The sequence below is a fragment of the Chenopodium album genome, chromosome 6 (genome assembly GCF_948465745.1).
Source record: "Chenopodium album chromosome 6, dcCheAlbu1.1, whole genome shotgun sequence".
NCBI classification, from domain to species: domain Eukaryota; kingdom Viridiplantae; phylum Streptophyta; class Magnoliopsida; order Caryophyllales; family Amaranthaceae; genus Chenopodium; species Chenopodium album.
The window spans coordinates 20,511,671-20,529,205 of NC_137839.1; the positions used below are offsets into that span (position 1 = coordinate 20,511,671).

The 17,535-nt window shown below is 38.2% G+C and overlaps 1 protein-coding gene, 1 long non-coding RNA gene and 1 pseudogene across 3 annotated transcripts; all 3 read right to left on the reverse strand.

The window, feature by feature from the left end:
• Positions 1–2,606: 2,606 nt before the first annotated feature.
• Positions 2,607–5,346, reverse strand: LOC145634718 (uncharacterized). 2 transcript variants are annotated; one of them, XR_014113507.1, is made up of 3 exons: positions 5,244–5,346; positions 3,170–4,394; positions 2,607–3,068 (listed from the first exon to the last, which is right to left on the reverse strand). XR_014113507.1 is itself a non-coding variant. In XM_081686113.1 (2 exons), exons 1-2 carry the CDS (start codon positions 3,584–3,586, stop codon positions 2,898–2,900), a joined length of 588 nt encoding a protein of 195 aa, XP_081542239.1. In that variant the 5' UTR covers positions 3,587–5,340; the 3' UTR covers positions 2,607–2,897. The 2 variants fall into 2 exon arrangements, 1 of the variants encoding a protein (XP_081542239.1); XM_081686113.1 differs by having other exon boundaries at positions 3,170–5,340.
• Positions 5,306–5,719, reverse strand: LOC145636764 (protein FAR1-RELATED SEQUENCE 8 pseudogene; annotated as a pseudogene).
• A 351-nt stretch (positions 5,720–6,070) lies between these two features.
• On the reverse strand, positions 6,071–7,378 carry LOC145634720 (uncharacterized). Its single transcript, XR_014113508.1, has 2 exons — positions 7,218–7,378; positions 6,071–6,605 (listed from the first exon to the last, which is right to left on the reverse strand). It is a non-coding gene; the product is annotated as an uncharacterized LOC145634720 (long non-coding RNA).
• Positions 7,379–17,535: the final 10,157 nt, after the last annotated feature.

Consider the following 17,535-nt stretch of genomic DNA (forward strand, 5'->3'; position numbering starts at 1 on the left):
TCAATAATATACTACCAAATAATAAAAACAACATTCTACCAAAAATTGATTATATTTCAACTAAACATTTGCATACCAGACTTTGTATACCACACACAACATCATTTGAAATATTATTGAAATATAACCCTCTTAATGTAAAATCAACACATTAGTCAAAACCCTAATGGTACTCTTCTTATAAAAAGGTCTACTTGGAACAGAACAAGATCACAACCAACACAACCGAATTAATACTATCTCCACAAAAATGAAGCCTTCCCGGAAGCCATCCTTGTTATCCAACAAATCCAAAGTTTCCTCATCCAATGGATCATCATCTAATGGCTCTCCTACCTCACAAAAAAAGGGTGGGGAGAAAGCCAACCGTTTGTTGAGGACAACCCTGAGCAACAACGCTTTTGAAGCTCTCCATAACCCATTACAACCGATACAGTTCGACGTTCCCTAGTGTACTGTTGTGAAACTCAAGAAGCAGGAGCATGCTGGCCTTGTTGCAAACCGATGTGCCAAGAAGAACACCAAACAAGCCATCATTCACCATGATGATGTTCCTAAGGAGAAAGACATTCGACCAGCTGTGCGGAGCAACAGTCCCACTCCCATACTGAAGCTGGACAACGGCAACAAGCCAAGGATTGGGCGGTTCAACGTCCATTACCTCGTTGTTTCTTGCAACAACGATGGTGATCTTGGTGTTATGTACGCCATGACTGGGAGCTAGACCTTCAAAGAGATATACGAAGACTATGCTGACAAAGTCGACTGCCGTGTGAAGGACATGTTCTTGACCAACTCAAGGACTGGAGTGGTTATATCTCCAAAAGACATTGCATGCTACGTTGGTCTCAGGCATAGTGACATGCTCCAAGAAACTCACAAGGTTTATGTTATTTTATAGTTTGACTTCATGCGTATTTATGGCTTTTACTTTATTTTGATAATAATATTTTGAAAATAATATTTATGCCAAACATTATGCTCAATTTATGGCTTTGACTTTAATTTGATAATAATATTTATGCCAAACATTATGCTTATATTAGTCAAATTATGTTCCAGAATCCACAAGCTAACATGAATGCATGGATCAAGAAGTTCTACATCACTGATGTGAGCGACAATCCTAGGAAGGTGAAAGTTGAAGGCCGCCTTGACACAAAGCTTAGCAACATCTACCACATGTGGGGTGATGCATTCAATTTCGACCCTAAGAAGGTGATGCTGATGAATCAATGCCGGGTTTTGAGCCCAAGTCAAACCATTGGTGGTGCTAAAATTTGTAACAAAGGGGTGGTCTATGCCCTTCCTAATGTCCGCTACCATCGTTGTGTTCGTGAATCTGACAATGAGTAACTTAGAATTATGTATGGGTTATGGAGCGTATTATGTAGGTAGTCATGTATTAAGTTGGTCGTTATAAGTGTTATGTAGAGCAAGCAGTTTGGTTAGTTCTAAGTTTAAGTTATTATAACATGGTTTAAGTTAATAGTTCTAAGTTGAATAGTATTATTATGTGGGGGTGTTGCTATGTTAGTGTGTGAGTCATAAAGTAGTAATTGTTAGTATTGAAGTACTAGAGTTGAAGAAGTAAGTATGTTATTAGTGGTAATAGGTTGTGGTAATTGTTGTTGTCTAAGAAATCGTGTAATGTTCTTGTGATTTAATATGTGTAACAGTGTTTGTGTTTAAAAAGTTGTCTTCTTCACTTGTTTTTATATCGTAATTATTTAATTATTTAATAAAGAAAAAACTATTTGATAATTTAATTATTTAAAACTGTAATTTGATTTAATAATTTGTCTTTTCCACATGTAAGCACATTTAATCATCCATGGGATAATGTAAAAAATTTTGCAAATAGGGTTACGACAGGTCGGGTATTTTGCACAAAATTGTAAAAAATGTGATAAAATGTAAAAAATATTGTAAATTTTTTTTGTAAAATCTGCTTGCAACACCATGCATAGCTTTGAGACTGCACCAACCTTTAACATGTCATGCAACACTTCCTTAGTGTGGCTGAGAACTTTGCTATTAACCCGAACATATGCAGCGCCCGATCATCCACCACGGCTGACACCCGCAAGATCCTCTTGGACACCACAGCCATCCCTCCGGAGTGGGCTCATAATTGGGCTCGCCCATCAGCAAGAGCACAGTTGGGCTAAGATCAAAATATAAGCTCGTTCATTTTCTTATTCTTCACTGATTGGGCCAGGCCCAATTCTAACTCAATCTCAATTAGGTCGAAAATGGTGTTGGCCTCAATGATTCTGTGATTCTTTTGGCCTACATTAACATTGTTATTAACATTCTTATTATCGTTATCATCATTGTTTTGACGATCCAATAATATTCCCACAACTCCTTTGAAAAACTCGGGCTTCAACCTCTCGATGAGGCTGGAGCCCGCAACCTTGACCACCTCATTAATCAAATTGACCACGAGGGTCCTACTTTCGACACTTTTGTGGAAGAGGACCCACGTGATGGCATCGACTGGGCACACCATTTAAGGCCAGCCCAAATCGCATTACAGTCTTACGAACAATCGGACAAGTATACAATAAACAAACAAACCATGACAGTACGCATAACAAACATGACAAACATCCTGAAATAAACAAACATCCTGAAGCTATCACAATACACTCGATGAGGAGCAACACGATACGACGACACAACAAACATCCTGAAGCTATCATAATACATAAAAGTTCTGAGAATTTAAAAGAGTACATATTACATAACACAAATTATCCTCATCACCACGCAACACCATTCTACTAGGTTATCTTCAGAATTCCATTGAACCCTCATCTTCTTCTTCAAAACATGTAGCCAATTTCACAGCAATATTCCTGCTCTGTCTCTTGAATTTTTTTTCCCAGCAATCAGCACATTGCAGTGTCAAGTACTGGTTCAAACCAATCCCAACAGACTGAATGTAGCATAATGTAGGTCAAGAATGAGAATTCAATTACCTTAGCCGGCACAGCAGGAACCCTAGGAGTCATAACACTCAGAGGTAGCTCCATTTCCATATCCAAATCTGCATCTCTAGGCTGCACATCAGAGGCATACCAGTTTGAGTTGAAAATGTAAATTCATTAGACTAGTAAAAGGTAAATCTCACAACTCAATCAAGATGAACTGTGAAATATACCTGTTTCTTTTTTGTGGTTTTATAGCCTGTCTCTGAGTAGGGTTTGTTGCGAGATCCTTTAAGCCTCCCTCGACATCTCTTTTTGACACTCGGATCCAGTATGTGCTGGCTAAATTCAGGTAAAGGGGTGTGCTGACTTGCCATCTGGTCAGGAACTTCATCACACTCCATGACCTCTTGAGTATTTGTGTTCAATTGTTTTCTGACAGAAGATGGAGTTTTCAAGTTACTCGTCGATCCTTTTTCGGAAGTAGGATATTGTGTGCTAGGGAGTGTCATCACACCATTAGCTTCAATGAACTTCTTCCTCCGATCACTGACATCAATCTTCAGCTTGGACAGAGCAGACATAACCATGTCAACTGTATCATCATCAACCATCGATGCTTCATCACAAATAGGTTTGAAGTGATTCATTATCTTGTTGAACCTTTGAACCTCCTTTGTGTCGGTCGGATCGTGATAGGAAACCTTGACCCGAGTGTGCTTTATTATAACATCCTTGCGCCACCGGTCCAAGATATACTTGTCTGGTATATCAAACACAAGGTTTTGATCTAGGACACGGATGTAGTGCTTGCATAAGACCCCAAAAGTTTCAAATTTACAGCAATCTCACATCACCTCTTTTGACTCTCGACTGAACTTCACACAATAGATGCGCCTTCTGTCAGTAATAACCTCTTCACTCAATCCTTCCGGAACCACCCACACACGATCCTCAAGGTAATAATGGACAATATTATCATCAATAACCCTTTCCTCCCGCCCATAACAATACATCATCCTCGACAATTCTTTTTGGATCTCTTGGAATTTGGCATCTGTGTAAATTTTTTGATAAAGTCTCTCAAGCTTAAACCCACTAACCAACCTTCTAACATACTTTGTTGATCTTGCATCAGCTTCATTTTCATCTTCAACTCGATTAGTCATGGCTCTAGTGTACTTTTGGGGAAACTCAAATAGCTTGGTCTTCCAGTTCACAAACCCATCAAAAAAGCTATTAATGCTCTCCACCCTTTGGGTCGTCTTCATACCAGCCCAAAAGTGCTCTTTCATGAAGCATGGAACCCACATATGACGCTCATTGAACAATTCCTGAAGCCATTCATTTTCTTCAAGGTGGTATTTCTTAATACAAGCACACCATCGGAGCTCAAACTCATCCACAGTAAAGCTTTCATAAATCAGAGCCTTAAGAGGACTTTTAAAGTCATTATACCTAGTCGGTACCATACAGAACAAATCAAACCATAATAACATCTTTGGAAACAAATATAACTAATTATGACAGCATCCAATACTACATATTATTAATCATGACAACTAAAAATTTGATTACACATGAACCAAGTTCTGAACAAATAGGCAACATGTTATAAATGAGAGATTATAAATGAAACAAGTTGGGTACAAATAGGCAGACAGTTATAAAGGTTATACATGAAACAAGTTATGAACAAATAGGCAGAATGTATTAAATGATGGCTTTAATGGATTTAAAAATAGGCATGTTATGAACTTTTTAAGTATGATTCTGCAATCCCAACCTATAAAACAAAAAATACAGGGCCCATGTGCTGAAAGGGAAATCAGCAAAGCTTCAAGCAGTGTACAACAATTATTGTCAGGAACACAAAATTATAAATCAGTCTCGAAGAACAAAATCAATTCAATAACATTGATGCATGATGCAGGGTTACATTTCGGTAACATTGCTGATTTTCCAAACAATACATGATGTATGATAAATTTTCCCACATTAAGAATGAGACACATTTGCTAACAATCAACTTTATAACAATAACACTATAACATAATTGCAAAATAAACAACCTTTTAACAATAATTTTTCAAACTGATGTAAAAATAAAAAAGGGAAGAATTTATGCAATACACTGATGTAGGAAAAATGAAAATGCATTAGTACTAAAAAAGGTTTAAGACCTTATACTGATCAGCGCAGGATAAATTTATGCATTATAAAGTCAAGTCAGGCATCTAAATTACCTAGTCCATGAAGGTATACTTGGATTTGCTTAAATAGAATAATAGAAAAGAAATCACTTACCACTTGCATTTGCCAAGCTTGTCGGGAATCTTACTCATAATGTGCCATATGCACCTCCTATGTCAAGATGAAGGCAGAATTTCAGCCAGAGGTCTCCTCATTGAAGAAGCTTGGTCAGTAAGAATACCTAATGGTGGGCGGTTGCCCATGCACGATAGCCATTGTTTGAAGACCCAAGCGTAGGTTTCACAAGTCTCATGTGACACAAGGGCACACCCCAATAGAATTGATTGTCCATGATGATTGACGCCGACAAAGTTTGCAAAAGGGAGCTCGTACTTGTTCGTCAAATACGTTGCATCAAAGCATACAACGTCCCCAAAGTGATCATAAGCAGTCCGACTCCTTGCATCTACCCACAACACATCCTTGAGCCGACCTTCTTCATCCAAACGATGAGCATGGAAGAAGTTCTGGTTGTCGGCTTGCATCTTTTCAAAATACTTCATCATAGCTATAGCGTTCCCACCCTCCATTTTCAATCTCCTCTCCTTGTACACCTCGTGCTACAAATCCTTTACGTTAGGCAATTTATCCTTTTCATGGGATAAGCACCCACGAATCCAAGAAATAGGAACACCCTCCTCAACATAGTTAAAAAGCCTTTTACGGACCGATGAAGTGTAATTCTTCATTCGATATTCCTTCACCAAATTTGCCTTGCTAGGGGTGGGCTTATGTCCTTTATGTTCAAGGTGCACAGATCTTATTACCCATTCTCCTTTGCCATTAATACTAGCATAAACTTCTACTTCACAGTGACACTTTTTTGATTTTCTTTGCCCCTTTTTTCAACTCATCTTGCCCTATCACACCGTTGACATTGCCCCCGGTTCCACTTACATCCATTGCCTTCGCCCTCTTCTTTGCCTCCCTTTGCGCCCTCATATCAGCCGCACCCCAACATTCACACCTCCAAGTAATGGCCCTACGCTCCCTGGTTTTGTCTTTGTACGCACTTGAAACCTTACTAACTCCAAAACCATGTTGTTCTGCATACTGTTTAAAGTAGGCCTCAATATCCACCCAGCTTTTGAAGACCATACCCTCTGCCGGTGGATCTACTACATAAGGCACTTGATTGTTTGTTGAGACAACAGTCTCCACAGTCTAAATAGTACGGATAGTCTGGATTGGGGATAAATAACCCTGTGCAACCCTGGGAATTACACTAGGGGAGATTGCAGGCAGCCGTAGTCCCATACCCTCCCCAACATCCATATAATCATAGTCAGAACGACCAGACAATGAAACCGTGGCTATGTCTGGGTCATTCATGTCATCAGCCAAGCTAACACAGTTTGCATCACTCAAGTTAACAATGCAATTACCAGCACCATCATGTTCTTCAATCAAAGACATCTGAACATAAACAAAGCATAAAAATTAAAGAAAAGGGAATTTCTAATGTCAACGAATTATTCAACTGTAACAAACCATAACATTGGATTATGACAATTACTACTACCTACCAACAAGTACCACCTGCTAGGATAGCTTAATTCTAATATCAACGAAGTTGGACAATAAATTAACGCACCATTATTGCAAGTTTTCCACACTTACCATAATGAAAATGTTAACCCAAGGCAGTGACATTCAATTGTTTCCTATTAAAAATCAATAACCTAACATGGATATAGCTAAATATTATGATACAGAACATGCAGCAATACTCAATAAGACCAAATTAAATCAGCAATAATAGAGTTCCATAATATTCAACAAAAGAACAAAATTAAATCTCCGGCAATAAACAACCCCAAAAAACACAGAAATAGAATTTTAGAAATCACCTACAAAAGCAACAATAAAAAATCCCCAAAACCAGATTATTACCAAAACACCATACACAACGAGTTTGCCTCATTGCCTACAATTATCTACGAAAGTCGAAGAACCAAGTGACAAAATCCATCCAATTTGTTATTTGGAAATAGTAATCAACAAAATATGGTACAATCGAATACTTACCTCCATCTGTGCGAGATGTAACAACCACAGATTCACAGATCTCCAAACCCGTACCCAGATCTACCAAGCTTGGAACTTCAAGCAACCCCTTCACATATCTAGCAAGCTTGAAACCTCATCTCTCACTCACTGGGTTTTCGGATTTTGTCTTTCTCTCTCTACCAAAGACGATCAAGTAAGTTAAGAGGTACAAAAATGTTAACTCAAGTAAAATTACCGTTGTTGGAGTTGATAGTTACTGTGGTTGGGAGTGGGAGTTACCCAGACGAACGTTTGATCTATGCCGTTACATTTGTTTGTTAGTGCCATAACCAAATGTCAGATACTTTAGAATACTTTATATTTGTTTAATGGCAAAACACGCACTCCAATACAATTTTATTACGAAATTGCCATGTGCTAAACTTTGGTCGTTTAGCACAGTTATTAACTTGTATTTCCTCTATAAATAATATTTGAAGCAAATATGTACACCATTAGGCTTGTAGCTCAGTTGGATAGGTTACTCTATAGTTGTCTCGGGTTCTAGCTTGGTAGTACGCAATTTTAGTTTTTTTTTTCTTATTAATTGTTAACTTAAATGAATAAATCGGCAGTAGATGTGGTTTTTTTTTTTTTTTTTTTTTTTTTTTTTTTTTTTTTTTTTTTTTTGGAAACCAGTAGATGTGTTATTGTATGAAAACTCAAATAATTCTTTTATAATTTGCATTTTTTAAATGTTTTGTATTTAGACATTAAATCAAAGTTATGCATTATTGTATTGGATTATTTTATTTTGTAATTTTATTGAAGTTTGGACTTATTTTGTGGTGTATTTGTATATTGGTATTTATTTGAACACTCTATTTTATACTTGAATACCCAATTTATATTCGTGCATTTAAAATTTAATTATCAGGTGTTTGATGAAGTTCGAATCTCCTAGGTACAATTCCTGGATCCGCCACTAAGCAGCCCCATCCCACCTTTTCCCAGCAACCCCATTTTTTTCGGCAATCCCCACCCCTTAATTCATATTCTACTATCATATTAGACTATAGCATTGTATCTTATGATAAAGTAAGAGATAATAGGATTATAATTCATAATTGATGCACACAAGAGGTTGAAAAATGGAATAAGCGGGATGAGAAAACAAGAAGACATAGGTACAAAGTGTTATCTTTCATATAATTCTGGTAGTAATTGTTGGAAATAAGAAAGAAAAAGGCTAGAAGAGAAACGTTAAAGTAAAATTGATGCTGTCTAATTCATTCAATAATAGAAAGTTAGGCCATTTAATAGCCTTTACAAGTTAAACCAAATAGCTAGAATAAAGCAACTAACTAGGAAGTTGGTACTCCACGATATAATCCAAATACTTAGTTAACAAGTCAACCAACACCCACTAACAATTAGTTAACACATGACTAAATTAATTTGACTAATTCTAAATTAAACAAACTAAGATATTTATCCTAACGCTAAAGAAGCTAATTAACCACGAACTTGAAGCACTAACTTTAACACACCCCCTTGCTTTAAAATTTGTGATAATCATGAAGCACGTCTTTTCAGTATTGTGATGCACTTCTCATCACCTACACAATTGTTGTTGATGCACATTATCACCAACCATCAATATTTACTTGTTGATGCACATCTCACCAACTAACACACTCTTTAAATTTTGGAGTACTTCCCTCCATGGTGCACTTCTCACCCACAACTCTAAAATAGGTTCTCTTCTACGGCCACTTGTGCCATGATCTCTTGCTCTTCATTTTGAGACCTACAATTCTTTGCCAAATGCCCAAAATTTTGACATTTAAAACATTTCGGCTTTCCTTTATGCCAACAATCCTTTTCCTCATGACCTATCTTTTGACAATTGTTGCATTAGACGGACTTGCCTTTCCCCTTTTGATTAGGAGACTTTGCTAAAAAGCCTTTTCATTCTTGTTTTCACCATCTTCATTTCTCATGGTCCTCCTTTGATCCACCGCATGGAGTGAATTGATCAATTCTGCAAATGCCAATTTGGAAAGATCTTTAGTATCTTCAACTAAAGAAATTTTACCTTCGTACTTTTCCGGAAGAGTGACAAGAAGTTTGTCAACCACTCTTTGGCTTGTAAATTCCCCACCAAGTAGCTTGATTTGGTTGACCACACTCATCAATCGATTCCCATACTCCTTGACACCTTCTCCACCTTTCATTGCCATAATTTCAAACTCCTTTTTAAGGTTTAAAATTTGCATGAGTTTGGTTTGAAGGTTTCCTTCATACTCCTTCTAAATATTTTCCCATGCTTCTTTAGGAGTATCACAACTCATAATAGTTGTGAAGATTTCATCCGACACCGCTGAATGTAGACACGAAAGAGCCTTTGCAATTTTTGCCATATCCTCATCATATTTTTTAGTTTGAGCTACGGTTGGATTTTGTGAAAGAGGAATTGGGTACACATCACTCTCAATTGCTTCCCATAAACTCATAACTTTCAAATATGATGACCATGTACTATAATTATCCCCTTTGAATGTGGGAATAGAAAGTGAAAAGTTGTTTGGGGTAGACATTAGAACTCTCATGATTTTTTAACCTCACAAGCCCTTAGAATCAAATGGCTCTTGATACCTATTTGTTGGAAATAAGAAAGCAAAAGGCTAGAAGAGAAACGTTAAAGTAAAACTGATGCTTTCTAATCCATTCAATAATAGAAAGTTAGGCCATTTAAATAGCCTTTACAAGTTAAACCAAATAGCTAAAATAAAGAATCTAACTAGGAAGTTGGTACTCCACGATATAATTCAAATACTTAGTTAACAAGTCCACTAACACCCACTAACAATTAGTTAACACATGACTAAATTAATTTGACTAATTCTAAATTAAACAAACTAAGATATTTATCCTAACACTAAAGAAGCTATTAACCACAAACTTGAAGCACTAAATTTAACAGTAATCATCACCAAACAACATCACTCACATTAATAACATCATTTTACTGTAGCATTACATTCATGTAGTAATCAACACCAACAATACAAAGCTAGTAAAAACAACATTTTTTTTGGCAGAGGTGAAAATAGGCATCACCCAAATCTCCTACAGTTGACTGCTAGGTGATGTGCTTTGGCAACACTAGTTCCAGCAATCTTAATGCTAAAAATGAAGTCTCTTTTACTTGTTTCACAAACTATGTCCCAATATTCGACTAAGCTTACTTGTAATTCCTCAATTCAAAAAATTTAAGTTAACTACCATGAAATTAGGATAAAAATTAAAGTTGGTGGCATAAATAAACAACCTTAAAGCAAAATTTGTTTGCCCAAAATAGAGAATTTAAGTTAAAAATTTCGAGAGGTCTGTGGGTGCCCACGAGGCTCATGCCTAAACCACTTGCCCAAACTCATTTGGGTCTCAAAATCGGGGAAGAAATTAGTGCAATTGAAGTGGGAATTGATGGATGGCTACTACAATATAGTTGTTTGGACTTTGGATTAGTGGAGGTGGTACATGGATGTTATTGTTATGTTGCTTCGGTTGGTTGAAGGTTATGGTGAAATTGGTGCGGCTGCCGGCTGCCATTGTTGGGGGGAGTTGGTGTATTAAGGAGTTAGGGGCCGTTTAGTTGGGGGTATTCATTAAAGAAAATGGGAATCAACTACCCTCATTCCCTTTGTTGTTTTTTATTAGACTATTTTTCCCATTCCCTTTACCGGTTTACCCTCTCCATTTCCCCAAATCCCTCTAAGTTGATTCCCCATCCCCCATCCCCCTAGGTATTTCCATTCCATTCCTAAGCCACCACCTCACCACCATAGCACCACCATATTACCTATCCTCACCACTGGGAAATCACCCATCGTACCGCTGCTCTTCCCCTGATAGTCGCCGCACCGCCGCCGCCGCTCCCCTTTCCGTCGCCGCCCTTCCCTAAGAGTTGAGATATTTATGAATCGAATTGTTACGTTAATTAATTTGGGAACCCGTGCCATTATTGAGATATTATCAATTAATTTGTGAATGATTATTTGATCAATGTATTATATCAAAAGGTTGAGCATATTATTTTGTTATTGGTTTGAGGCTCGACGTAATAGATCTTAGTCCTTGGCATGTTGGTAATGAGATAATGATCATGAGTTAAGACTGAGATACAATCTTTATTATTTATTTTTCTATGGTCCCCTACAGTGGGAATTGTCCCTCATGTGGTCTGGTTCAAGGTGTTTTTTGGTTATTGAGAGTATTTAAGTTTTTATACTTGTTGGTTTTGTTATTCGAATTACCCATGTATATCCAAGGATAGGCATAGAACAAAGAGCATGACACATTTATGGGTTATATGAGTTAGTTGAGTAAAGGTTCGTATTATTATCCAAGGTTGAGTCAGACAAAGGTTATTATTTTCATCGTTTAATTGAGTTAGTAATGTTGATTATTCTATTATTCTCTGTACCCTGATATGTGATGATTACTCAGCTTTTTGCTGACGCGTGTGTTTGTTTGTTATTGTGCTACTTGTGTTTGCGGCCATGTTTTTTTATTATGGTGGCCCTACAACGATCTATTTTGAATTTGTCCTTGATGGTGAGCAGTTACGTTTATAACAGATTGATCAAGTAATCGTAGCTAAATGAGCTCAGGTGTTTCGATTAGAATGCTACAACGAGTCTATTAAGTTGTGTAAACAACTCACCTAGTTTATTGAGTCGTAATTTTTGGGATTTTGTAAGCCTTAACACTTGACAGGTTGCCGACTTAACAGTTTGCCGAGTGTGGTGATGAGTGTCATTTATGGCACTCATATGGTAGTCTTTTAGGATGATTTCATCTCCTTTTCATGCTTTCTTATCTTATTTTTGGTCCTTTTCCCTTTAGTTCCTTCTTTCTTTCTTTCCTTGTGTTTTTTCGTGTTTTCTTTGTGTTTTCCTTTTATTTGGTCCTTTTTCCCTTTTATTCCTTTCCTTTGTTTGTTCATGTAGGTACCTAGGAGTTGTCTTTGCAAGGGGATCAAGATGAGCTATATTGACTAAGCAAGGAGGAATCAATCTGCTTGGAGAGGGCTTAGAGACGGCTTGGAGAGGCCTTGGAGAGGGCATCAAGACCTGCAAGGTTGCCACGGGCGCGGGTCTTGAAGGCCGCGGGCGTGGGCTCATTTGCACCAAATTGGCCAATTTCGACCAGGAACTCTCTGCGGTCTAGCCGTGGGCTCCCCGCGGGCGCGGGGAGATTGGAGAGACCGCTCCTTGAGAGACCGCGACCCTCTGATCCCCCTTTGGGAGTAGGGGATTTTCCGCGCCCTTGTCGCGGGCGCGGGCCAGAAGTCCCGCGGGTGCGGGTGTTGCCCAGACAGCCCGCGGAGTTTGTTATGGGTTCTGTACCCATTTCCCCGAGGGCGCGGGGTTTACTAGATAGGGAGCGGGGATTCCGTTTTCCTTCTTTGCCTATAAATACACTTGTAATTCCTTTTTGAAAACCAACTTTTAGATAATTTTCATTAGCTTAGTTTTAGAGAGAGAAGTTAGAGAGAAGTTCTTGGTTTTGGATTTTTATTTCAACATTGGATCAATTGTGCTTGGATTTCTTCATCCTCAATCATTAATATTAGTGAGAATCTCTTCTTTTAGTTTATCTCTTCACTTGTTTGTTTTAGTTTCATGTTTGATTGTTTGATTTGCTTGGATTTGAATTTGATATTGAAGTTGATATTGATTTCTCTTGATTTTGATTTAGAATGATGATCAATGCTATTTCTAGTGATTTGTTCTTGAGCTACACCATGATTAGTGAGTAAATTAGTTGCTAGGGAGAAGAAGAAGCATGCTTGATTGATAATTTGTGCTAGTTGATGATCATTGATTGATTAATTGTTGCAATTAAATTGGTTGACATAGTTTTGCATGTGATTAATTAGATTAGGAGTGATCAACCTATAAGATTAATCTAGATTGCATTGCAATTCTTAATGACATGAACCATCAATTTGAGAATTGCTTTAATTGATTGAGTTTGATTGTGAATTTCCTTGATTAGCCATTCATAGTGACCCCTAGCTTGGCCTCTAGGGGATAGCTCTTGAACTCTCTTGATTGCTACTATTGTTTGTCCTTTGCAATGCTTGAATCAAGTGAATGAACTATAAATTAGCATGTTTATTAAATTTTCATGTGGAACCTATATCCCCAGTGTTTAATTTCTTGAATTACTTGATTAGTCTAGCTTTGTTACCATAGTACCAACCATTTTCTCACTACAATCTTCGAAGTAGCTTGACTTAGGCTATAGTTAATACCGACTAACTCGCTCCTTTGGGTTCGACCCTTGCCTTATACTTGTATTAGTTTTGTTTAGGAAATTATAAATTGTGTTTGATTTTGGGATAGACAATTAACGACTCGTTTATTCCTCTATCAAAATGGCGTCGTTGCCGGGGAGTGATATTGGTGTTTAACTTTAGTTTTTGAGTCTATTTCACTTTAATTGAAAAATACAAAAAGATTTTGTTTCTTAAGGCTACATTTGTAGCTGTGCTACTAATATTTTCATTGAGTTTTGCATGCATAGAGCTTGTGATTGATCCATTGTGCCTTTTGACCCGGAAATCTAAAGGACTCTCTCAAGGAGAAGAATTGCTATTCGATCCTTGGAGTTTAGTTCCTCAAGCGAAGGAGTTGAAGAAGAACTAGGCATGGGAGAACAACCAAGAGTTGCTTTGAAAGAATTGGGAATTCCCGGTGCGTACAAGTTTGAGAGTGGAATTGCTCCACCTACAACTTTGGCGAATGATTTCGAAATTAATCCGGCTATGATTGCTTTGATCAAGAGGAGACAATATAGAGGAGCTTAGAATGAGAGTCCATTGAACCATCTCAAGGAGTTTGAAAAATTTTGCAACACTTTCAAAGTGAATGGAGTTTCTCAAGAGTTCATCCGGCTAAAGTTGTTTCCCTTTTATCTTATAGGCCGGGCCTTGGAGTGGTTGGACAAGGAGGTAAAGCCAAAATCCCTAAGAACATGGGACGAAGTCACCAAGGAATTCTTGTCCCGATTCTACCCAAAAAAGAAAACGGCGGAGGCTAGAGCTTTGATTCAAGGGTTCAAGCAAAGACCTAATGAAAGCCTTTACAAAGCATGGGAGAGCTATAAAGACTACTAAAGGGAGTGTCCCCACCACGAAATTCCAACCTATCAAGTCATTCAAATTTTCTATGGTGGCTAAGTCCTCAAGGAAAATCATGCCTTAATGGGGGAGGCGGGTGGGTCCCATAATGAATAGGATGGAAGAAGAAGTGTTGGACATTATAGAGGATGTGGTTAAGTACTATAGAGATTGTCTAGATGGTGAGAGGGATTCAACTAGCAAGAGTGGCTCTTCGGTGTACTCTATAGACCATCTAAATGCGATCAACAACTTATCCTCACAAATGACAAACTCGGGGAAAGAAATGTCCGCAATCAAGGCCAAGTTAGTTAGAAAGCTCCTCTTCTTTTCAAGCTTCGAATCTTCCCTCCCAATTTAAGGGGAGAGGTACTCTCTCTAACTCTCAACCCCCTCCCTCCTCAAATAATATGCCTAGTGGTTGCTTGTTTTGTGATGCATGTGGATCTTATGATCACGACTCTTATAATTGCCCTCATGCTTCTTCGGAATGCGGTGATGATTTTGATAATAATGAGAGTGAGCATGTGAATTATGTGTCAAATAATAATGTGCAAAGGTTTGATAATCAAAGAGGTCAATGGAATAGGAATTACCAAAACCAAAGTAATTTTGACAACTATAATCAAGGTGGTGGTTATAGGAACCAAGGGAACCAAGGTTCTCGTGGTAACTATAACAATCAAGATTATAGTAGTCAAATCAAAACCAAAATTATGGTAATCAAAACCAAATTTATGAAAATCATAACCAAGGTAGTGGAAACCATAATCAAGGTTATGGTCAAAATCAAAATAGGGGTAATTGGAACAATCAAGGTAGGGGCAATTTTCAAAATAATTCTCAAAGAGGTCCCCCACTTGGATTTGTTTCAAAGAATCAAAGTGAAAATTCCTATTCACAACCTTCTTCTTCTAGGACCAATTTGGAGGAAATAATTGAAAATCAACCAAGTTGTTGAACACATACATGGCCGTTAGTGACAAGAATTTCAATGAGATGATGACCCACAACAAAATGCTCGAAAACCAAATTTCTCAACTTGCTAATGCTTTGAAAGACCAAGAAAGACCTTTTTCTTTACCTTCCCAAGGCCTAGATCCCAAGAAACTTGTGAATGCTATTGTTACAAGGAGTGGTAAGGTTCTTGAGGAGAGATTTCCTAGGAGGAGTGAAGACAAGGAGGTCCCCAAGGAAGCTTTGGTTGAGAATGGGGGAGATAGAGCATCTCTAGATGAGGTTGTGGTTGAGACACCAATATAGGTGAGAGTAGAGAAAGAGATTGTGAAACCCAAGTTCCCTTATCCCCAAAAATTCATGAGACACACATTGGATGAGCAATTTGGGAGATTTATTGACATGCTCAAACAACTTCACCTTTCTCTACCTTTCACCGATGTGATCAACCAAATGCCTAACTATGCCAAATTCCTCAAAGATATTTTGAGTGGGAAGATGACTTGTGATGTTGTTGAGACTATTATTTTTACTGAAAATTGTAGTGCGATCATCATGAACAAAATGCCACCCAAGTAGAAAAACCCCGGAAACTTCTCCATCCCTTGTGTTATTAACAAGATGCAAATTGATAATGCCCTATGTGACTTAGGAGCTAGTGTAATCCTAATGCCATATTCGGTTTATCAAAGACTTGATCTAAGGGAACTATTACCTTATAACATAACCTTGCAACTAGCCGATAGGTCAATCAAGTTTCCAAAAGGTAAAGTAGAAGATGTTCCATTGAGGGTTGGGAAGTTTGTGTTCCCGGTGGATTTTGTTGTTCTAGAAATGGATGAAGATTCTACCATTCCTATCATTCTAGGTAGACCCTTTCTTGCTACCTCGGGTGCTATGATAGATGTCAAGTGTGCAAAGATTTCCCTTAAGGTAGGCGATGAGGTCATAGAATTCGATTTGAATGAAAGCATGAAATATTCAAGTTCTTCTCTTGAAAATTACATGATAATTTACTCTCTTGATCATGGTGTGTCTTCCATGCATGAGAACTTGATCACCTCTAACGATGCTCTTGAGAATGTTTTGTTGAACAAAGATAATCTAGGTGCACCATGCAAGAAGATGGCATTGTATGAGGAATTGCTTAATGGAAGCACGAAGGAAGTGGGTGAACAATTGTGCTTGAAGATCTCAAGCCATGAAGCTTTGCAAGCGGCCGCAACAAAAGAAGGTAAAGGTGTGCCTATGTTAGAGCTCAAACCTCTACCATCACACCTTAGGTATGAATTCTTAGGCCCAAATTCCACTTACCCCGTAATTGTTAGTGCATCCTTGAGCGAGAGCCAAGCTCAAGCGTTATGTTGTGTCTTGAGAAAGCAACAAGGTGCTTTGGGCTATACTATTGATGATCTTAAGGGTATAAGCCCTGCTTTGTGTACACACCACATAACGCTTGAGGAAGGCACCCTTCCTTCTATTGAACGATAAAGAAAGCTACACCCTCAAATGGGAGAGGTGGTGAAAAAAGAGATCACCAAGATCTTGGATGCGAGAATCATATTCCCCATCTCAAGCTCTAGGTGGGTCTCTCCCGTTCATGTCGTTCCTAAGAAGGGGGGTATGACCGTAGTCAAGAATGAGAGGTGAGCTTATTCCAACTAGGACGATCACCGGTTGGAGGATGTGTATAGACTATCGACGCCTAAATACATCCACCAAAAAGGATCACTTTCCCCTTCCATTCACTGATAAAATGTTAGAGAGACTAACAAGGCACAAGTTCTATTTCTTCCTTGATGGCTATTCGAGATTTTTCCAAATCCCAATCCACCTCGAAGATCAAGAGAAGACAACATTTACATGCCCTTACGGGACCTTTGCTTCTAGGAGAATGCCCTTTGGTCTTTGTAATGCCCCCGCAACTTTCCAAAGGTGCATGATGAGCATTTTTGGAGACATGTTGGAGGAAGAGATGGAGGTATTTATGGGTGACTTCTCCGTAGGTGGGGTCTCATTTAAAGAGTGCCTTGTGAATCTTGAGAAATGTTTGGCACGGTGTGTGAAGGTTGATCTTGTCTTGAATTGGGAGAAGTGCCACTTCATGGTGGAGGAAGGAATAGTGCTTGGACACAAGATCTCTCATAAAGGAATAGAGGTGGATAAGGCCAAAATCGAGGTTATTGAGAATCTTCCACCTGCGGTGAA